This window comes from Sinocyclocheilus rhinocerous, unplaced genomic scaffold (assembly GCF_001515625.1).
Source record: "Sinocyclocheilus rhinocerous isolate Xijiao unplaced genomic scaffold, SAMN03320098_v1.1 scaffold830, whole genome shotgun sequence".
NCBI classification, from domain to species: Eukaryota; Metazoa; Chordata; class Actinopteri; order Cypriniformes; family Cyprinidae; genus Sinocyclocheilus; species Sinocyclocheilus rhinocerous.
In genome coordinates this window covers 301,649-325,685 of record NW_015636881.1, presented here as the reverse complement: position 1 = coordinate 325,685, position 24,037 = coordinate 301,649, and the positions used below count along the sequence as shown (strand labels likewise).

The 24,037-nt window shown below is 36.1% G+C and overlaps 1 protein-coding gene and 2 pseudogenes across 1 annotated transcript; 1 reads left to right on the top strand and 2 right to left on the bottom strand.

Moving 5' to 3' along the window:
* The first annotated feature begins 1,641 nt into the window (after positions 1 to 1,641).
* LOC107748269 (tripartite motif-containing protein 34-like) lies at positions 1,642 to 4,832 on the top strand (annotated as a pseudogene).
* A 936-nt stretch (positions 4,833 to 5,768) lies between these two features.
* On the bottom strand, positions 5,769 to 7,200 carry LOC107748268 (uncharacterized; annotated as a pseudogene).
* Positions 7,201 to 10,236: 3,036 nt separating this feature from the next.
* Positions 10,237 to 22,850, bottom strand: LOC107748270 (neuronal acetylcholine receptor subunit alpha-7-like). The gene is made up of 10 exons (XM_016563002.1): positions 22,726 to 22,850; positions 21,459 to 21,598; positions 20,072 to 20,116; positions 19,356 to 19,465; positions 18,087 to 18,166; positions 16,750 to 16,917; positions 14,371 to 14,565; positions 12,407 to 12,493; positions 10,896 to 11,005; positions 10,237 to 10,773 (listed from the first exon to the last, which is right to left on the bottom strand). The coding sequence occupies exons 1-10, from the start codon at positions 22,778 to 22,780 to the stop codon at positions 10,237 to 10,239; spliced, it is 1,527 nt and encodes a 508-aa protein (XP_016418488.1). The 5' UTR covers positions 22,781 to 22,850.
* Positions 22,851 to 24,037: the final 1,187 nt, after the last annotated feature.

The window sequence follows — 24,037 nt, the reverse complement described above, 5'->3', positions numbered from 1 at the left end:
TGTGTCATATTAAGATTATATTCAAATGTTTTGTTTTATGATCAAAGTTCTATAGATTTTATTGTGAGGGGCAAACGCTCTCAGATGGCACTGTCTCAGTTGTCTTGTTCACTTTGTTCACCTGAGATGCAAGATTCAAAACAGGACGGTTTTAGAATAAAGAATAATGTAGGGGATAATGCAGTATGTAATTATTATGAAATACACTTTGCAATTGCAAAATTGTTAATGTACATTTTACTGATTAACACATGCTACTTAAACATACAGGCATGAAATATTAAGAGACGGTACACACGCTGAATAAGAATAAGAAGTTTCAGGGATGGGTGATCAGAATGACCCTAAAAATTATGAAATCTGTTAATGATCAGACAAATTTCCAGGTGCATAATGAAATGTAAATGTTTAGAAATTTGTTTGGTTTACTATGTAACAGTGTAGGCAATATATATAGCCTGACTGGCTGCATCGCTGCCTGGTTTGGAAACAGCACTGCGGGCAACCGCAAAGCTCTGCACAGGGTCGTGCGAACTGCCCGTCACATTGTTGGAGGTGAGCTTCCCTCCCTCCAGGACATCTACACCAGGTGGTGTATAAGGAAAGCCCAGAGGATCACCAGTGACTCCAGCCACCCATCCCACAGACTGCTCTAAACTCTTCCATAAATTGAATGACAAAACAACAATGTCAATAGAAATAAAAGTTTAAAAATAAAAGCTATTTATACTGTATATATACATATATATTTATATATATATATATATACTGTATAATATATAATTTTTTTTAAAGATTTAGCGTGACTGTCATGTTTTAATAAAATTATATTTAATAACCGAATAACTCCACATTCCCAAATATAACAGCATGTGTTTAATAACAAAGCATTTCTAACAATATGTTTTCATGTATTTTTGTAAAATAGACTAATTGTTTGTGTACACATTACTTCCCGCTTTAGTCAAATATTCAGAGGAACTGAAGATCCTTCAATGCTCATTTTGAGTCAACTTGACTGAAATACAACTTCAGTTACTGGAAATCCTTAAAGACAACCCCATTTTGCACACGTCTCTGTCTCAACACAGAACCAGTGTGTCAAAGGATCAGTTCAGAGAAATAGAAACTTAAAGGTGCAATAGGTGATTGTCTTCAGAAACATTTTTTGTTATGCTGGTTGAAAGTCTCTTCACATCCCGATAGCAATCATTAAGTTAAGTGGTCTAAATGTATTTGTCTGTATTTATATATTCTGTGGAAGGCGTAGGACCAAGAAATGTTCGTCCAATCAAAACGTTCGGTCCGAGCATTTTAATTGGCTTTCCTACCTGCCTGTCAACGTATGTATTAGCATACCTCTGCGCACCCGGTTCGCGCAGACAGGATACGTCATCAGTGCGTTCACGCACGCTGTGCAGACAGAGCGAGGATGGCAGACAAACATCAACAACCCGATCTTCCTTCCTGGTATTGTAGTACTTTTAAAGTTTTCTCACTGGTGAATGACACGTGATGTAGCGGTCATAAGTCGCTTTCAGTGCTATCAGGCTAAAGTTAGCATTTTCCAAGATCTCCCACTGCACCTTATTGAGCCGTTGTTTGTCTGTCGTAATCTGTGTGTAGGCTTCATGAAGTGATATGGTGGAGGTCGCTATTTCTCAGGACCAGTTCAGCTGTCCAATCTGTCTGGATCTACTGAAGAATCCAGTGACCCTTTCCTGTGGACACAGTTTCTGTGTGAGCTGCATTACAGGCTGCTGGGATCAAGATGAACAGAAAGGAGTTTACAGCTGCCCCTAGTGCAGACAGACCTTCACTCCAAGACCTGCGTTAGGCAAGAATATGGTGCTTGCTGAAATGTTGGAGAAACTGATAAAGCCCAAACTCCAAACTGTGGTTCCTGCTCAGCATTATGCTGGACCTGGAAATGTAGAGTGTGACGTCTGTACTAGAAGAAAATGCAAAGCTCTCAAGTCCTGTCTTGTGTGTTTGGAATCTTACTGTCTCTATCTCTATCTTTGTCCTACACAAACACTTAAAGGAGAGACTGAAGCAGCAAATCCAGGAGATAGAGAAAGAGATTCAGGAGCTGAGATAGAATGTGAAGTATCATAAGGTGAGTTATGAGAAGAAGAAGAACCGCTGGCTATTACTCCACCCAAAAATGAAAAGTCTGTCATCATACACACACTCTCAATCTGTCCCAGATGTAAATGACTTTCTTTCTTCTGTGGAGAAGAGATTAACTCAAACAGAGATTTTTAGAGAAATAATTCATCTCTGTGAGTCCATATAATTCAAGTGGGTCTCTTAAAGCTGAGGTTTTAAAAACCATGCAAAACAAACTCAGCAGTAATCCATATACGAACAAAGTTGATAATCAATGTGTTCAGAAGCTAAATGATAGGTGGGCGTGAGGAAAAATAATTGTATTTGTTTATTTTTAAACTATAAATTATTATGTTTGTCTCAACACATTGTGAAGTGTGATATAAGCGTGTTTCTGCATCACTTCTTGTATGAGTATCACAATTTGCTTACGTCATGCTTATGTTTAGGTCAAGTGTGAACCCACATACTGTATAATGGTTGGTCGGAAGCGATGGTTTATAGTTCAAAAAGTTTAAAATATTTGTATTTTTCTAACACACACACATCTATCATTATACCTCAGAAGACATTTGTTCATCAACTGGATTACGCTCTTGAAGCGTCAACATTAAGGGACCTATCCACTTACATTATATGGACTCGCAGAGATTAATTATTTTTCTGAAAATCTCTGTTTCACAAAAGAAAGAAAGTAATCTGGGACAGCAATAGGGAGAGTTAATGCTGAAAGAATTTTCATTTTCAGGTGGAGTATCAATTAACCCAGCAAGAGCTTACTAAATGGACTAATGATAATGTGTCTCCTAACAGCGCTCTGCTGAGGCAGCAGTGAAGGACAGTGAGAGGATTTTTATAGAGCTGATCTCCTCCATTGAGAGACGTCGCTCTGAGGTGACTCAGCTGCTAAAAGATCAAGAAAAGGCTGCAGTGAGTCGAGCTGAAGAATTCTTGAAGCGACTAGAGCAGCAGACTGCTATCTGAGGAAGAAAGAAGCTGAGCTAGAGCAGCTTTCACATGCTGGGGACATCTGCTTCCTCCAGGTAACAAGAGCTCTGATAAATGAGACAGTGGTCTTTAATAATGTCTTGTAATTACACACGCTTTTGCTAATATTAAAATTGTAATGTCAGGAATTCTGTCAAGTGATGCCACATGATGTTGTTCTGTTATTATCTCACTGATTGGCAACTGGTGAAGTAAGCACAGGGCATCAGGTGTTTAAAGTTTTTATAAATTTAGTTTATAAATTGAATATACACAGAAGTCAAATAAAGTGTTTACTGGGATATGGCCCATCAGCTTTAACATGTTCAGCAGGATAAAGGGATAATTCACCCAAAAATAAGATAATAAAGTGATATTAGATACTAAAAGTAAGATACTAAAATTTACCATTTAAAATTATTAAACAAACGAAATCAATTCTAAACTTGTTATACTGACATTTTTTCACTTTTCTGTTGTTTGTGTGTCTGTAGAGTTTCCAGTCTCTCTCTGTCCTGCCTATGGACTCACCCAAAATCAACATTAGTGCTGTCCTCTCCTGTGATAATTTACAAAAATCTGTCTCTCATCTGAGAAAGAAACTTGAGGATTTCTGCCAAGAGAAGATAGAAACGATGTCTTGTAGAGGTAAAGTACTGGATAATATATTTACTCTCAGAAATAGGTACAACCATCAGCTTTAACATGTTCAGCAGGATAAAGGGATAATTCACCCAAAAATAAGATAATAAAGTGATATTAGATACTAAAAGTAAGATACTAAAATTTACCATTTAAAATTATTAAACAAACGAAATCAATTCTAAACTTGTTATACTGACATTTTTCACTTTTCTGTTGTTTGTGTGTCTGTAGAGTTTCCAGTCTCTCTCTGTCCTGCCTATGGACTCACCCAACATCAACATTAGTGCTGTCCTCTCCTGTGATAATTTACAAAAATCTGTCTCTCATCTGAGAAAGAAACTTGAGGATTTCTGCCAAGAGAAGATAGAAACGATGTCTTGTAGAGGTAAAGTACTGGATAATATATTTACTCTCAGAAATAGGTACAAAGCAATGCAAGTACAAAGCTGAAATTTATTTATTTATTTATTTACATGTATTTCTTTATTTAAAATGTATTTAATAAGACACTTGCTTCGCATATAGTGTGTTTAATGTACAATGTTAATTTCCCAAAACCATCAAAAGTCGTAGATCATAGAAACCATTGGTTTACAATGACTTTGGAAAATGCAGCCAAAATTAAATATTATAAATGTATTAAATTAAATAATTTTATATAAAAAACTGACATCACAAGAAAACTGATTAGATTTATAAACTGTTGGGCTTCTCTTCAGTTTTATCATCAAAATGTAAAGAAATGTGTAAAGGTCATGCACAATGAATAAGCTTCCAGAGCATCAATGAAGATATTTATGTGCAGAGCCAAATTGGGTCAGTATTCATGCGTGTTTACATGTTGGTAAGGTCATGTAAACGGGGTGAACACTGGTGTTGGTTTATTAAGGATAATCAGTGTAAGACTGATTGTCTGTTGTGTTGGAAAACTTTCAAATACACTCAATATTTAAAAACACAATGCAATTGCTATAAAATGCATGTGGATTTCACACCAATGTGTACCGTTTACTGATGTTCATAGTGAATTGCATCCAGATAATTTCATTTCCTGAACCCAAGACCAGAGAAGAGTTCCTCCAATGTAAGTTAATATGGAAATATACAAAAAATATACAGAAAGATATCCCTTATGAAAAGTGTGCTATTAGTATACTTCTTTTAAACTAAAATAGGAAAGTATACTTTTAGTCTACTTTTCATGTACTTCTCAGAAATGGGCTTTATGTACTTCTCAGAAATATACTTAAAATGACATTTAAGTATACTTGACTCATACTTAGAAAAGTCTAAATATATTTTAGCTATACTTGTGCTCCTAGAATCCGTGTTTTCATTGTTATACTGTAGGGGGCGCTAGTACACATCTTCCGTACAGAATTTCCAAAAAACACAAGAGAAGAAGAAACCGAAACAACAGATGCTTCCACATGTATTCTAACACGATCATCAGACATAAAACAGCATCAAAACTATGTAACATTATGGAATAAAATGTAGACCAATAAAGAGGTAATAATAACTGTCAAGCTTTGGGGTGTTATGCTTCCACATGTAATCTAACACGATCATCAGACATAAAACAGCATCAAAACTGTGTAACGTTGATGTAATGTCGACCAATGAAGAGGTAATAATAACTGTCAAACTTTGGGGTGTTGATCGACTTTATCTACGTTTTGATTATCATTCTGAATCCAATTCATAGTCTTTTTTCAGCTTTTTGTTCAAAATGTTGTTTATTTCATTATTTTTTATTTATGAAACTTACCCACATTCAAGTGTTTAAAAAAAGAATGCATGAAGCTAGAATAAAATTTTTTTGTTTACAAGCAGATACCCTGTTCTTTCTTTTGATATCTTTTGATATTCATATAACAAAATGTATACAAATTAATACCTAAATAGGGACATAGTAGTATACTTAAAGTATGATGTAAAGTTCACTTAAAAAAACTTACGAGTATACTTGCAGTATAAAACTACTAAACTAGTAGTTTACTGAGACTATACTTCTATACTTCCTAGCGATTTCCCCGCTTGGGTGCAGGGTCTGCTGTTCTGCACGCCCGTCTCCATTTGGCTCGGTTCAGAGCATCCTCTGGGGCGATGTTGCCGTGCCGCATATCGTCCTTCAAACGGTTGAGCCATCGCTTCTTGGGCCTTCCGCGTGGTCGCTTGCCGGAGTGCTGTTCTCGCCACCGATCCTTCATCGCTTCTTACGATGTGGCCATACCACCGGAGTCGTCCTTCTCGCATCTTCTCCACCATCCGCTTTCTGACATCTTCGTTTGTCAAGTGGTCCCATCGGGTCAGATCAAGACACCATCGCAGCATTCGCATTTCCATTGCGTGAAGGGCCTGCTCGTGCTTGGATGTTGCTGGCCAACACTCCGATCCATAGAGGGCTATGGGACGTACCATGGTCTTGTAAATCTTGGCTTTCATTCGAATGGGCATTCGTCGATCGCACAGGACGCCGGTGACTTGGCGCCATTTCGTCCAGGCAGCGTTGACTCGTGTTCGGGCGTCCGGGACGGTGTCGCCGTCACTGCTGATGACAGATCCAAGATACTTGAAACTGGTCGCCTTCTTCAGATCTTTGCCGTCAATGCTGATGGCTCATTTCGTCTGAGGCCCGCATTCCATATACAATTAATTATGATTAATTACAATTATTTATATGAGCTGCCAGTAGTAACTGTAGCAGAATTAAATTGCCCTCAACTAATCTGTTTGTCCAGCGAACATTCAGTGTAAGTGTAAGGATATTTTCGTGGCCACAGAAAATACTGTTGGTGAATGTAAAGACAAGGCCGAAGCCTGGTGCAGACTTAAGGGTTGCAGAAGCGTTCTAGCTCACATCCTCATCTTCTCAGAATCTAACAGAACCGCAGACTGACTGAGGCGGGTCACTGATGTGAGCGCTTTATCTCCTATTGAGCTCACACCTCCGGGAGGCCACAGAGCCAATGGTGACTTTCACTTTTGGAGGGAAAGTTTACGACTCTTTGTCTTAGAGCATGGTATTTTGCATATGCAATTTAATTGGGTGTTGATGCAAAAACTACTAAAGATTCTTAGAACACTAATATGTTGCATAGGTATAAACATATAATATACACTCTCAATTAGATCATCCGAAGATGAATTCATAGAGACCAAACATGGTATATGTGAAAATCTTCATGGCGTGGCATAAAAGGCGAATCGGCCGGTAGTTGGAGCATTCCGCGACATCGCCCTTACACTTCCAAATGGGTACTGTTGTGCTGGTCGTCCAGGTCGTCGGGGCTGCACCTTCGTCAACCATTCGGTTGAAAATGACGGCGAGGGTCTCGGCACCTCTGCGCCCAAGGAGTTTCCAGGCTTCGATGGGATATCGTCGGGACCGGTTGTTTTCCCGTTCTTCATCTTCTTAATGGCTGTCTCCACTTCCACTGTCGTGATCGGCATGATGGGGCCAGAGACGGGGTGGGCGCTTTGGATTGGCGGATGAGGATTCAATGTAGAACCGCCACTGGGTGCCACGCTTTGAAAGCCGCTTTCTTCTCCTTGACTGCCTTTTGCACTTTGATGTTCCACCACCAAATTTGCTTGTCAATCCTCCGCTTTCCCGGCTTCGTTTTTCCGAGGGCGCCACTCGCCGCGTCGTGGATTCGGCTGACCACGTCGCTCCAGATGGCGTCCACCAGCTGGTCAAGGCCCACGTCGTCGAGTCTAAGGGTGCCCCTTAGTTGATCCTTGTTCTCAGAGAGCTTCCACCACTTGATCCGCTCCGTCCCGGTCGTCCGCACTCTTTTATGTATTTTATGTTTATGTATTTATGTATTTACAGAATATCAGTTTTCCTATTCAGCCTGTGTCATATCAATTTATTGAACCTAAGCAGTTCATGGTAATATTTATCACTGCCAGGATTGTTATTAATGTTTTTATATAGTTGGTCCTGAAAAAAAATAATAATGAAAGCAATTGGGTAATTGTTCAGATGGAGTGGCAAACAAGAGGCAGAACATGCATATTTTTTAACCATACATTTTATTCCTATGCATTTAAATTTTGTTAAATGTGCTGTATTCAGTTAAATGTTAATCACATTTTTGTTTTTAATTGATTTCGATCAAAGGAGGCATTATCACTACAGACAAATTAGCACAAATCCAGACAAATCCAGACAGGGCTGAGCTTCAAGCTCATGGGAAAATGTGAAAATATTAATTAAAATTTAAACTAAAATATATCAAATTTGTTATCAGCATAATACCACAGACTCTTGGTAAATTTATGCAGAGATAAATTTGGGGAACAACGTTTTCTAAAAATATAACACTTTTTTTTTTAAAATTTGTTTAAACAATTGAATTAAATTGTATGTTAACTTTTAGATAGGCACAAATTTTCACCCTACAGAATACAAATATACAATCATTTGATAATTTATTCATATTTAAAGTTTATATTTACTGTTGTAAAGTATGGACACCACTTGCCACTGCACTGAAACAATACAATAATAGAAAACAATATAATTTTAATTTTGTGGTAGAAATTCCCTTACGCATCTGGGGGAATAATTTAAGCATTTCCTTCACGCTTTTCACTGTTAAAAGTTTAATTATTTTTATTAAATAATAAAATAATATATAAATAATAATATATGAATAAATATAATAATAAATGAATAAATGTAAATATGTATAACATCATGTTTTTTAACCGAATTCACCACTTTATGTTGCTGAATCATTTTTAGAGTGAAAGAACTTATTTATACTACATACATTTATAAATGAGACCTAAAAAGGGAACTGTTTTTCCAGATTATAATTAGATGAATAATTTAAGTTTGGGATGATATGCTGAGGGAACCAGAAAAAAAAAGAAAGAAAAATGCCACAAAAATAGCATCTAAAAATTAATAAAGGCATATGGTAATGTAATATAGTGTGTAGCATTTGTGACCCAAACATGTCCTGGCTTTGCAGTGTCTCATATTACACAGTTTTATTACCAGCCACCAGATGGAGATGTTACACACTCTCTATATGTCAAACAATATTCTGGTATTTATGATATAAGAACAAGTTGTTAAATGAAGTTCGACAGAAAGACTAGTATTGTGTTTTCCTATCTGAGTGGTTAATGTAGTGATTTTCAGTCACAACATTTTGCTGGTTTTAACACATTTAATAAGTTTGACAAATCATATTCAACCTACAAAAATATGTTTATTTGTCATTATACTGTACAATATTTTTTTGGGGGGAAAGGTTAGAAATCTCCACCTTCATATCATCACATATACTGACTGATTCTCCAGCAGTTATAAGACGTACAACGAAAGACATATAACAGCAGTGAGATGTATAGACAAAGCATAATGGCAGATATAACAATACAGAAACTCATAGATGCATGTTTGCATGTGTGTAAAGCAAATGGTTTCATTTATGAAAACAAACAAGTTGTTAAATGAAGTTCGACAGAAAGACTAGTATTGTGTTTTCCTATCTGAGTGGTTAATGTAGTGATTTTCAGTCACAACATTTTGCTGGTTTTAACACATTTAATAAGTTTGACAAATCATATTCAACCTACAAAAATATGTTTATTTGTCATTATACTGTACAATATTTTTTTGGGGGGAAAGGTTAGAAATCTCCACCTTCATATCATCACATATACTGACTGATTCTCCAGCAGTTATAAGACGTACAACGAAAGACATATAACAGCAGTGAGATGTATAGACAAAGCATAATGGCAGATATAACAATACAGAAATTCATAGATGCATGTTCGCATGTGTGTAAAGCAAATGGTTTCATTTATGAAAACAAACAAACAAAAAAAATAATTATAAGCTTTTATAAAGTGCATATGAGGCTACAGTCCTGTCTCTGGTGCACACTTCAGTTAATACATCAATTTATACAGACACTAATACACAAACACTCAAAAACATGTATGTTGAGACCAGTCAATAAGGAATGGTTCATAATTTCTAAATCATTACTCATCCTCATGTCTGTATGTATTCATTTCTTGCGTGAAATACTAAAGAAGAGCCTAAGCAAAATGTTCGCGCTGCTCTTTTCCATACAATTAAAGTGAATCTCCTTTTTGGATGAACTATTAGTTCAAATCAAATTTTAGTTGATCTATAAAAGAAATATGTTATTACACTTAAGAGGCTCTGAGAAGTACAAATGTGACCCTGGACCACAAAACCAGTCATAAGGGTCAATTTTTTAAAATTGAGATTTATACATCATCTGAAAGCTGGATAAATAATCTTTCCATTGATCTACATTTACAAAATATCTTCATGGAACATGATCTTTACTTAATATCCTAATGATTTCTGGCATAAAAGAAAAATTGATCATTTTGACCCATACAATGTTTTTTTGGCTATTGCTACAAATATACCCCAGCGACTTAAGACTGGTTTTGTGGTCCAGGGTCACAAATGTCTATGCGAAGGCCTCAGGTAAAGAAATCTTTGGAAATGGCCTCTACAAAATTAGGGGCAGACATTAAGATACCAATGGTGCAGAGGATGGTGAACAGAGAAAAGGCCATGAGACAAAGACGGTCAATGACAGATGCTGCAAACTTCCACTCATTACACATACTCTCCTCCTCGTCTTGGTCCCGGAAGCGTTTGGCGATGTACCGAACTTCATCCAAGATTTTGGACAGTTCACTTTCTCCAGGGCCGCTACTAACGGAAGACGCCTGAGCCCCAGGGAGCAGCACATCCTCCTCACCTGTGGCGACGAGCCGGCTGCAGATCACCCCTGAATCGGGGGAAGTGGCATAGTGAATAGCATCCATTCCACGGAAGCCGATGTACAGCAGGTTTCCATTGGTGGACTGCGCGGCTCCGGTGCTGATGTTCAGATCCACGCTGGAGAAGCTGCTGCGCGGCTGCTTATTGTGACACGCTGAGCGAACTCTGTCCTCACCAGGCCTCTTCATCCGCAGGAACCACGCACACCAGTTCAACAGCACCACACGGGTCTGACAGAAAAATTAACTACTAAATAACACTGTTTTCCAATTAGTGGAAGTAATCAAAATACCATTCAATTCAGCCAGATGGGTTTATATGGTAAGAAGAAATAAAAGCAGCAATGCCTCACCCATTTTGGCATTGTTCCTCCATCCGGGTCATGGTAGTGGTATTGTAATACCCAGACTGTGGCTATCACAGACAGGCCAACAATAACCATGGTGGTGGCAAAATACTGAGCTAATCAAAGGATAGAGAGAATTACATTTAACAACCTAGAGAAAATCCTACTAAAAACAAAACTTGTTTCAGACACTGAGATTAAATAAAAGCAAAATCTACTGACAGTATCTGTCGATTACCACAAATGTATTTTGACTAAAGGTTAGAGTTTGTAAAAAAAATAAAAAATAAATTGTTGACAGAAATGCACTTACAATGGGGCAACAGTTGTGTGGCTACTCATACATTTCCCTTGTAAATGCAGACAGGTACTATTGTGATATTTTAAAAATGAGCCATGGTACTGTAATTCCTTTAAAATCTTTGTACCATAGATTAGAACCATATTAATTGCATCATACATTAATTTCAATACTGTGGTATACGCTAGTCAGCATTTGAAGTGGATCAAAACCTTTCATCAAAGTTGTTTGATGAACTTTTTTGATCCACTTCAAATGTTGACTACTATATATAACCCAAAGTACTACCTGATTACCATCTGATACCATTATCGTACCATGTTCTCCCCAAAGTTGTTTTTTATTTTTTATTTTTTTTAATGGACACATTTACCTTTGTTTTCACAAACTGATGTAAGTGTTCCCTTGTGAAAAAGAAGCACACTTTAGCATACTTTTAAAAAGAGTACTTTTTACTGAAATAATATTTAAAAGAATATAATTACATGCAAACTCGATGCAGTCTTTTGACTCTTAACTGAACTTGCAATTAAATGAAAATCTTATAGTTTGAATTTATATAAAATTCATTTCGCTAAACATTAGTGCTTTTCAGACCTACTTAAGTAACGCTACAGTTAATCAAGTACTTTACATGTGCTTAGTATGATAGTCAACACATTAAAAAGTGTACTTTAAAGCACAACGAAAGGTTATTAAAGCAATTTAAAATGTACTTAAAATTTTTTTTAAATTTGACATTAATATAATAATTAATATAATACAAAGTGCCTTTTTAAAGTGTGTTAAGAAACATTAATGAAAAGTACACTTAAGTGGCCTTTTATTTTATTAATGTTGCATTATCTGCAAGTACAGTTTTTAGAAAATATACTTTTAAGATTTAAAGTACAAGTACACATTTAATACAATTAAGTGAATTTCTTTTCAACAAAGGATTAAATTATTGCAGCATTATAGGGTCGGTAATGTTGCAAAGTTCATTTTACTGACTTTATTCAGATGGCTTGTATCAATTACTAATTCAAATAAGTTATTAAAATCAGCTCTCATAAGTGTTCCCAATTGTTTTTGAAGTTTACTACAAAAGTTCTCCTTTACAGTGATTTATAAGGCTATGCAAAGTGGTTTGACCAAATTATTATAACATGTCACTTAATTCAGTTCAGTCGATCACACATTTGATATCATTATGTACATCGTAGGTTGGACTTACCTATTAAAGGCACAGAGTCTGATGTTGCGGGCATTATCTCTGCTACCAGAAGCATGAAAACTGTCAGAGAGAGCAGGACTGTGATCCCTGACAATCAAAACATATATATTACTCCCTCATTGTACATGTGACAGACACATTTTCACATGAAACCATAAAACTGTAAACAGATAAAGGCTTGCTGTTGCAAGAGCTATTTCAATCATGACAACTCTTACTAGTTTTAGAATGGACATGCTACTGCCAATAGATACACAAACACACTGATGTGAGGAGGTAAGATATGCTGCTACTGCATGAATAAAGGCACACATAAAGCCCGTAGCAGATCTAGACAGGTGGAGCTGGAGGAGGTGGAGGGATTCAGAGGAACTCTGAAGGACCAGCTTACAGCGAACACTGAACCAGGCTATTTAAATGGTGAGCAAGCAAGCCTATTGGCTACAAAATCAGCAGAGGCCAATCTGCTTGTGCCCCACAGTAAATTATGTGATTGCTAGCAGATTGCATGTAAAGGACCTACAGTATCAGCCCGAGCCATCTAGAGTTTCATGACTGAACTAAATATAGTATGTCAGTTTCAAACAACCAGTGCAAACTAAATCAGTATATTTCTATGAATTCTATCCATCTAATATGTGGTTACTGTCCAAAAATAGACCCACTATGAGAAATATTCTCTTGGAGTAAAAAGTGTGACAACTAGCCCCAGTCTCCCCTACATAAGTGGCTACTGTGATGAAAAAGAATGCAAAAAAAGCAATTAAGTCTTAAGCAGTTTTAAGTCTTAATTTGGTTACCAGAAAATAGATTCCTTTAGTGCACTACTTAGATAAAAAATTAAGCAGAGCTATATAAAATGAAATGAATATATATATATATATATATGTGTGTGTGTATGTGTGTATATATATGTATGTGTGTATGTATGTATATATATATGTGTATATATATATATGTATATATATATATATATATATACACCTTGCTACGTGTACTGCGTTAGGCTAACCGAGACTTGTCATTTGCACTTATATATTGTTGCTCTTTTGTTAGTTTTTGACTGCTTTTATTGTCCTCATTTGTAAGTCGCTTTGGATAAAAGCGTCTGCTAAATGACTAAATAAATAAATAAAATAAATAAATAAAATCTTCAATGTACTGTATCATACAAAGTCGGCTAATTGCTGGCATTTAGAGTATTGATCTTGAGTAACTCACAGAGCAACAGCCAATGACTCACTCTGTGGAAAGTAATGTTGGCAGCCTCATCCCACTAATACCATTTAGAAATGACAAAACGAAAAAATAAAATAAATTGTGTTCTGCTGTGACTTCAGGTTCAGTCTCTTCCAGAGCGTTCCCTCATTCACTATGGCAGCATCCTCTAAATCCAGCAGGCCAGATAAATAGAGGCATTTGGCCTTCAGAGCTCTCCAACTGCATTAATCACTGAAGCGATCTTTGGCAAGCCATCACTCTCACTACACGCCACTTACAGTAGCTTACAGGGATGTCGGCATAAATTGTGTGCCTGTGCCAAAGTGAATTTCATATGATGTCGGTTTAAATGTGGATATTTCACTAAGTCAGCAAAAAATAGGATGGAGAGGTTCGCCGGTGTGAGAAATAAAATTAATGATTTTTAAAATGGCAAACGTGACATTTATGCACTTCTGGTTATGGCAGAGGCTGGTCATGCTTAACTCCCATAATAAACCCTTTTAAAGGTGAAGTGTGTATCATTTCCTTCAATGTCTTGCCGGTTTCCCAAAAGGAGACAATTCTAGGCAAGGAAGTTGAAGAAAACATGACATTTCAAACTAAATGCACATATGTAAATGCACACTTGAATGAATACAATTCACTATTATTAACATAAAAATTACAACGACACCACTTTATAATCACATCTAACATTAGCATTTTAAAATGATGACAAAGGCACTAAGTGTGTAGCTCACCAAGAGAGATCTTCTCGCCTGAGTCAGCAGGCAGCAGGAAGACCAGCAGGGCCAGAGTAGAGATGAGCACACAGGGGATAAGCAGATTTAGACCGTAGTATAGTGTCCGTCTCCGCATCACCACCGTGAAAGTTACATCTGGGTACGGCTCCTTGCAGCAGTCATAGAATTTCTCATTCCTTCGACCTGGAACCTCTGTGTAACATATAACAGGCAATGTTAGAAAATTATTTTGTGCAATTACCATTCAACACTGTTACTGTACATTCACATTGTTGAAGGTCAGTGCAAAAATCATATATTGTGCTTAATATTGCCTTATATTGTGCTTAATATATTGTGCATTTGCTTAACTAGCAAATGCAGTGCTGTCTTATTTATCATACCTTATAAAAGAAAAATCTTAAAAAAACAGATAACTTTTTTTCACAGCTTTATTCAACTATTTCTTCTCTTCCGTGTCAGTCAGGAGAGTAGCATGGATGCGTGTGGTGCTGCTGACGCAGGAGCCGGTGTTTTGACGTAGAATCCGGATGCGCTGAGGCTTGTTTGCAAGCAGCGGAATGCACACGCTTGTGTCGTGGTACTGTTGTGAACACACATCAAAGACTTACACGGAAGAGAAGAAATTGTTGAATAAAGTCATTATTTTTGTTTTCTTTGCACACAAAAGGTATTTTGGTAGCTTCATAACATTAAGGTTGAACCACTGATGTAACATGGACTATTTTAACGATGTCCTTACTACGTTTCTGGGCCTTGAACGTGTCAGTTGCATTACTGTCTATGGAGGGTCAGAAAGCTCTCGAGTTTCATCAAAAATATCATAATTTGTGTTCTGAAGATGAACAAAGGCCTTATGGGTTTGGAACGGCATGAAGGTAAGTAATTAATGACAGAATTGTCACTTTTGGGTGAGCTATCCCTTTAAGCATACTAAAGTACTTATTATTGAAATAATATACCTGTGTGCAAGTTGAATGTATTGTTTCTGATACTTAATTGGACGTTAATTTCATTTAAAGGGGTCATATAGAATAAAGATGCATAAAGAAGATCTGTAAAGTTGCAAAAAACAATAATGTACAGTATGTGGAAAATAATGTGTTTTTTGAACCTTAAACCGCATAAACACATTTCATTACACCAAATACACAAAATAATGTTCTTTTTAGCAACATCATATGACCCCTTTAAATTAAAATGCAATATAGTTTACATTTATATTAAATGCAGCTGAGCTTTCGTGGGTCCTTTTTTGACCCATTTAAGAAGGACTTTAGTACATCTTTATATGTAATTTCATAATTTCTTCTATTGTCTTAAATATGAAATATGGTTATAGTGTATTGCTGAATGCCCTGACAAGTGTTAATGTCAAATGAAATATAAATTAATGTAGTTTCTACTAGGCATGTATTCGATAGTGCATTTAAAATATATCAACTTCAAATGAAATATCTAATAACTCACTACAATAAAAATTCTAATCAAGTACTTTACATGTTATTCAACACATCAAAATAAGTGTACTTCTTTAAAACCCAACAACAGATTACTAAAGCATGATTTCAAATGTATTTTAATTTAAAACTTATTACAATTGCATAGTGCACTTTGTAAATGAAAAAACAAAAAAAACAGTCATGACAGTGTACTCTCTTTATTTGTTTAAGTGGGCTTTCATTAATATTATCTATGAGTATACATATTTTCTTATTTTCACAAGGGAAGGCTAAAATACTGTAAGTGATGAAAACAACAAAATACTGATAAAGATTGCAAGAGATTTCTGACTCTTCTAACCCTCATTGCATGTTCCTTCATTTTGACTTGGAAAATATTTTCTTTAAAAAAAAACACTAGTTAAGATTATTGCATTGGAATAAAACTTAGTGAAACAGAGTGGTCCTGGTCAAAAATGGCTATCCTACCAAAAAATATGCTTGCAAATCTCTCAATATGCTATATTATTACCAAATATTGACTTTTTTATCCACTTGTTTTCTTTCAACTAGCACAGATTTTGTATTTCATTTTGGAAATGATTGAGCTTCATTGATCTGAGCCTGTGCATCTCAGTTATCCAGAAATGATGCTTTTTTCACTCACAAACTGAGGTGCATAAGTACAGATCAATGAGGCCTATGACCGATCAGATTCAAAAAGCAATACAAAACCTGTTGTGATTGAAAGAAATCAAGTTCACAAAATGATTGAATACAAGATTTGGTAATAATATAGCATTATGAGAGCTTTACAAGCAATTTTCAAAATGCTGGTCACTTTTAACCGGGAACACCAAATTGGGTAACGGATTTTCAGTATAGCATAAGGGTTAATAATGCACATTATAATGAATAATGTATATCACCCTACCCACAAGGTCCCACTCTCCATTTGCAATATATCCCGTGATGTCAGCATCAATCATCTGCAGGTCCAGAGACCATCCCCCATACGTCCAGGAGCCAAACTTCAAATCACACCTCTGAAGATCAAAGGGGAACCAGCGGACATCGATGTAGCAGGTGCTTTTGAATATCCCTGCGAACAGAAATGGGAACTGACTGATGTGGAAAATTTTTAGTGGAGAGTAATAAAACAGATCTTCCTTAAAGCCCTTAAAGTCATAATAGTAACAACTATAACAAAACATACTTAACATTAATCATCATAATTATGAGTAATATTACTTCGTCATATAAGTGAACTTTGAAAATTCGATTTCTATAAACCATAATGGTGATGAAAATGAACATCGGGGGAACCGTTCAATAAGACGATCTTAAATTGAAGGTGCCAGTAAAGACTCAAACCGTTGATTGTTTAATACATCATCTTCCCTCTATGCTTCCTTGCTTTCTTTTGCCATAAAGCATAATAGGCTTCTGACAAAGCTTTATGGAGGTTCAAGAGAAGGCAATCTCTTCAAAGTCACTACAAAAAGAATTTAGTGCAAACTCACTGCCTGGACTACATCCACTCATGAATCAAATGTTTATCTCAGGATAGAGCCTGCTTCAGCTTTCACAGCGAGAAAAGTAAATGATGTAGTAGAGGTGAATGCTGCACAGGCAAATCTCCATTCACATCAAATAGTTTGTCAATAAGGCAAACCTATAAGGAAAAGGTATATGTAGCTTTCCATATTATCATAAAATCATATTTGCTGATTTTGCATAATATAAATGAGTACTATGCATTTTTTTTTTTTTGTATGTTGCAGGCCAATACAAAAGTGGTTTTGGATCGTACTGATATTAATGATGCTGATGCAGCATCTTGCCAAAGGAAAGCTTTTTAGTTTGTCACACCATAAACACCCTATTTGTCAGCAATATACATTTTACTTCCACAACCAAAAGTGTCCTATAATTGGACAGTTATCGAGATAAAGCGAGTAGTGAAGTTCATCTCAACTTGGCTGTCTTCACCAAGTAATTGTGTGTGACTAAATTTCTCATGATTCTGACTTTCGTTTTTGTAATTGTGAATTTAATTTTGGAATTTTATACTTTATCTTTCAACTGTGACTTAGTTCAGAGTCTGACTTCATTCTTTGTTTTTAATTATCACACAAATACGTATTTTATTTTTAACTCTGATCTGAAAAAGGCTTTCATAGCAATCCTCCCCTTGTAGAATAAAACTCTTTTTTTTTCTAGATCAAGTGGGAAAAATTACTTGTGGCATCATAAACATCTAAAACGTACCTGGTGGTAGGTATTGGCAGGCACCAGAGGAATTCACCAGCACATTAGTATGAAATGTGGCATCAAACCTTTCATCAGCACTGTGAGGAACACAAGAATCGTTTTAAGTAAAAAAGAACACAACGATGATTTATGAACATCTCAGAGGAACACTTAGAAACACTTCCGATTAGTCCAATGCAAAGTAAATGCATTTCATCTACACTGAATTATTTTGCACCACTAATGGCTGTGCAGTAAGTACTGGATTTCAGGGAAATGACAAATCAAAATTGCCTTGTGACATGTTCAGGTTTATGTTCCAATTATGTAAATGTGTTTGTCTAAATTAATTCTCATTCAGATAATGGAGGCATGTTTGAGAATAAAGAATTCGGTCTCAGAAATTCCCATAGAAAAGACCACAGTGGGCCAGGCTGCTAAACCAACATAACCAAGATTCACTAACAAAATGAATGCTTTTTCAATAAATAAATATTCCAGTGGATGTATAACATCTAATTTGATTCCATTTTAGTTTCCATTCAGCGATTAACTGACTTGATTCATTTGACCTCAACATATAGTGGCAAACTCTTCATCTTCTGTGGCAGATTCACTTTACCATCTGCTACTGCTTTTCCAGTAGACAGGGACAAATGAGGCCAAACCTTTGTTTTCCATGGCGTAGTGCAAACTCAGTGTCCTTTTACTGTTACCAGCACTTTTTTTTTTCAGGCAATTTACTAACTCTCAAGAAATCGTTCACAAACAGGGTTTAAACTTCTAAAGGTATGTTTGGTTTCTATGGAACTCTTTTTTGATAAGTCATATGTGACCCTGGACCACAAAACCAGTCTTAAGTCGCTGGGGTATATTTGTAGCAATAGCTAACAATACATTGCATGGGTCAAAATTATAGATTTTTTTTTAATGCAAAAAATCATTAGGACATTAAGTAAAGATCATGTTCCATGAAGATATTTTGTAATTTCCTACCGTAAATATATCAAAACTAAATTTTTGATTAGTAATATGCATTGCTAAGAACTTCATTCGGACAACTTTAAAGGCGATTTTCTCAATATTTTGATTTTTTTGCACCCTCAGATTCCAGATTTTCAAATAGTTGTATCTCGGCCAAATATTGCCCTATCATAACAAACCATATATCAATGGAAAGCGTATTTATCTCAACTTCAAACAATTGACCCTTATGACTGGTTTTGTGGTCCAGGGTCACATATACATATGGGTTTATCGATTACTCTCTGTGTGAAGATAACAAACCTGTTATACAGTAAGATGTCAGGCTTCCAGATCTGACTGTCAGGAAATCGTACATTCGTCACTCCGGGATATTCAGACATGTTCCAGTGAAGATAGTAGTCATACCAGTACTAAAATAAAGAGAAGATCACTTCATCATTGTCAATCAGGAACAACAAGGCAATTTACACTTAAAAATGTATGCTGGGTGCAAACTGAATTAGGCATGATATTAACTTGAATCTGAACATCAATCTCTGTATAGTCTTCTTTAAGCGTTAGATATGTCAAATAATCATCAGAATCTAAAGAGATTACATGCACATACAGAAGGTTTCTTTGGGCAGAAATTTTATGAAGCTGTATACATGAATTATAATTCATAGTTCATTCAATTTATATTCTGTTAAGATTTTTTAATGGAGCAGAGTCAAATAAATGTAAATTAGATGCAATTTATATTTACTGATAGACTGCTTAGATCTTTAAATGCAGTTACTAAGGGTTTCAGATTCATAGGCACACTTGCTGGTGTACAGCATTGACCAAGGACAGCATTTGAAGGACTGTCATGGAAGCAGAGACAAATCCATTGCATCACCTTCACAGTTATTAACATTCAGCTATTAATAACAGACCCACAGAGAGGTCTCACAAGTCACATTAAACATGACTGTTTCACTGCATTGCTGGTGAGCAGTCTGTCAGACAGACAGTGATAGGTGTTGGTGTCTTACCAGCTGCAACCAGATGTTGGTTGTAAGTACTTGATTCTTCTCATCCTGTAGATGGACAGATGCACTCTCATGAAAACTGAATAGATGATTAAAGAACTCCAAAACATGTTTTAAAATAGTATTTTACATGGTCTTAACCCCTGAGACACTATAACTAAGAGTATGCTTTAGCATACTGTTAAAAAGAGGACACACGTTAACTACAATTAGATTAATATGTATTATTGAAATGTAGAGTGCTTTCTTAATCATTTCATAATCACTTTTGAGTGTGTTAAGAAACTGTCAAACTCTCTTTAAGACTCTCTTTAAACTCTCTTTATACTTTAGTGACTTTTTATTTCATTAGTATTATATTATCTGCAAGTTTTTTTTTTAAAGCAATATTTGAGAGAAATAGGCCTTTTGTGTACATAGAAAAAGTCTTAGATCTTTGAGTTCAGCTCATGAAAAATGGGGGCAAAATCAAAAGTGTTGCGTTTATAATTTTGTTCAGTGTAGATTTGAAGTACAGTGCATGTGCACATTCATTACATTTCAGTGCCCACTTTTTTCAAAGGGAATGTAGTTAATGTAATTTGAGGCAGTTTTATGATTTTTTTCACATCTATCAGAATACTGTTGAGCTGATCAATTGTGAGATGCTTGAACTTGTCTGTCTAATAAAACCTTAATGTTACTACAGAAAATTATTATATTGAACTGAAATGATAGACCTCAGTAAGTGCCATATTTAATTTTTGACAGAAAAAAGGCTATAGGGACAGAAGTACAGTGCATTCAATGGATTGTACTGTTGTTTAAGGGCATGCCAGTTGTTCAGCTGATGAAAAATCTTTCAAAAAAAAAATCAGTGCAGACAAACTCAATTTAGGACTTTTATCCAGTGTATGCAATTGTACAGACTGTAGATCTATCCCTCACAGCTTAATTTTCATCTGTGTAAAATTCAATATGGCATTTACCCTTCAAGTTCTATTGCTGCATGAACTGTGACAAATGATCTGTCGTGGCTTTCCAAAATATTTATGTTGCAATCTTCGAAAGCTTGATGCTACCTTTCCTCACTTCCATATTTTATGCTAAAATGCTTTCCCTCATCCTAGTTTAATGTAAAATGTGACTATGCATGTACATTTCCAAAACATTAAATATGTACAGTACCCGCAGCAACAAACTGCTGTAATCTTGGTGGATTTCAAAGTGAACAGAACATTTTGTGCGTGACAATCAGTGGACATTTTCTTTGCAAAAAAGACTAAAGACTAGAGTGATTTGGATTTGGTATAACCTGATGGTGGAAGAAATGTACTTGGATTATCCTAAAACATTGTTCATGGTCATACTTTATCAGGGTGTTTCATCTTTTATTACTGAATTAACTTACCACATCCATAATCTGCATGAGACTGAAGCTGAAATACACAGTGAGTGAGTGTGTGTCATTGAACACAGGTCTCTCCAGTGGGTTATAGTCTTTCATCAAGTCTCTGTAGAGTCTCCTCTGCTGCTCTCCCTGAAGTGACACTGTCAGAGAATGAACAATGTGACACGGTTGCAGAGTTTCACCTCGAGTTATTCTGCACTGCAAACTGCTTCCAGAAGAGGTTTGCAGCGTGCAGTGAATGAGATATTCAGGAGAACGCTTGCAAATCAACAGAGGCAGCTGTTCCAGCTCATTTGGATGTACGTGTATTGATCTGAAGCTCTCATCAAAGCTTTTCTGCTGGGTTTCAGTGATTAAATCTCCACCAGGAAGTCTGACTGATTGAACTCATCCACTTTCCTTAAGTATGCATCTAACTCCCTGTTTGAACTATTTTTAACATTTGCCAGATTTGGACAACAAACAGCATAGAGAACTTTGATGTAACTCGTGAAGATATTATGTTAAAGATGTTAAAGTACTTTTTGTATGTAAAAAGCAAATGAAAAAAGGTAACTCTACTTTCTTTCCCAAAGTTCAGTCAGCGCCCTCTCTCATCTAGCTGGATAATTAAAGGGATCTTTTTCCCAGTGTAATTCCCTTAAGATCACATCCATTCATAATCTAATTCCACCGTGGACATCCTCTAGATTACGTCAGGCCTTTTCTTTATTCAAAAAGCCATCTGTGATTCATGAGTGTCTAACAAAGAAACCAGAGAGCTGGACTCCCTTGCCAGTACCAGAGATATTTTACTGTAAACAAATACAATGCATCCAGTGTAACCGCATCTTCAAAGACTCAGTCAAAGACCCTTTATTATAAAAATTAGAAAAATTAAGATAACCTGACTAGCAAAGCAGATTCAAGCAACATTATAAATGGTATACATACTGTACATGTGCAAATGTAAACTGCCAACATAATGACCTTACATTTGATCAGATTTAAATATTGTCCTTACCTATTAACCTGAATTGGCATTCTGGCCTGTATCCTCAACTAACAAGTCTCAAACCAAAACATCAATTTTAATTGATGTCACAGTTGCAGCTGAAATATTGAAATCCAAATACAGCAGACATGTAACACTAATCTTACAAGTAAGCAGGAAATATTATTGAACAGTTTGACTTCAAATAACTTAAATAGAGCAAAAGAGAAAAAAACCAATAATTCAACAAATCTCACGGGTATTTCATAATAAAATTTCCATTAGGTTTCTTACCACTCCATAGGCAGGTTGTGGTGGTAAAATAAAGAGTATATTCCCAAATTCCCATGTTCCTATGAAAGTTAAATTGCTGTAATGAATAGAAAAGCTCTAGGTGATGTAGGTTTCAGTGTTGTAAAGAGTCTTTCTCAGCATCCCACAGGCAGAAGTGAATACAGTCTCATGCAGCAGCATCAACAAAAGGCACGATGCCCCGCCTCCTCCAGCACTACATGTATTACAGTCTCTCTCTCTCTCCCTCTCTCTCTGTCTCTCTCTCTCTCTCTCTCTCTCTCTCTCTCAGTTTTATGTTTTATCCTGTGGTCTTCCATTGACATATTGTTTTTAAATTAACCTAATTACAACATAAAGCCTAAAAGGAATGCTAATGGGTTTTCTAATATAATTTGTAACCAGTCGTAAAGGGCTTCAATAAAAAATCCTGCTAGAATCAAAGAATAGACCTGAAAACTGCAAAAACTGATCAATCAACCGATCAATCAATCAATCCTGAAAAATAGTGGTTTCAGTCTATTCCTAACTTTATCCAATTCATCCTCTAAGTAATAATAAAAGAGTAAGAGTGAGAATAGCTCTACTTCTCTTTACTTGTATATTTCATTAAATGTTACCACTGTGGAAATTATTAAAAAACAAATGCTATTTACTACAGTGCTGTATTAAGCAGAACACTGGTATCCCAATCCACACAAAGCTTCAGTGAATCTGTGAATGCACTCTCAGACAATACCTGTGCCAACTTTAATTCTGCACAAGGGCTTTGATCATGGTCGTCTAAAATTCAGTGGTTCCCAACTTTGGTCCAGAAGGCACCCCAACACTGCACGTTTTGCATGTATCCTTAATCAAATATACCTGATTCAGGTCATCGGCTCATTAGTAGAGACTACAAGATCTGAAACTGGTGTGTCAGAGAAAGGAGATATGCAAAATGTGCAGTGTTGGGGTGCCTCCAGGACCAGGGTTGGGAACCAATTCATACATTTCCAAGGCTACTGAAATGTCATACATGAGCTTACTTTAGTAATTTTGCTTTTACCTCCTACAGTTCCTGGTGCTGCATTTGGGTGGGAGATATAAGAGCAGAGACTTGGCAAATGCCCCACTGCACTGAACAATGAGCCAGCCAGAATTAGCTCTGCAACTTGCTGCTCAGCACATTTAGAACAGACGTCTTAAAGGTGCACTCTGTGATTTTTTTTCTCATTAAAAAAGCTTTAAACATATAGAAATTATTAGCAGTGTTTAAAAAAATAGGTTTTTCATGGAGCGGCTCACCTCATGCCCTCACGCGCTGATGACTTAT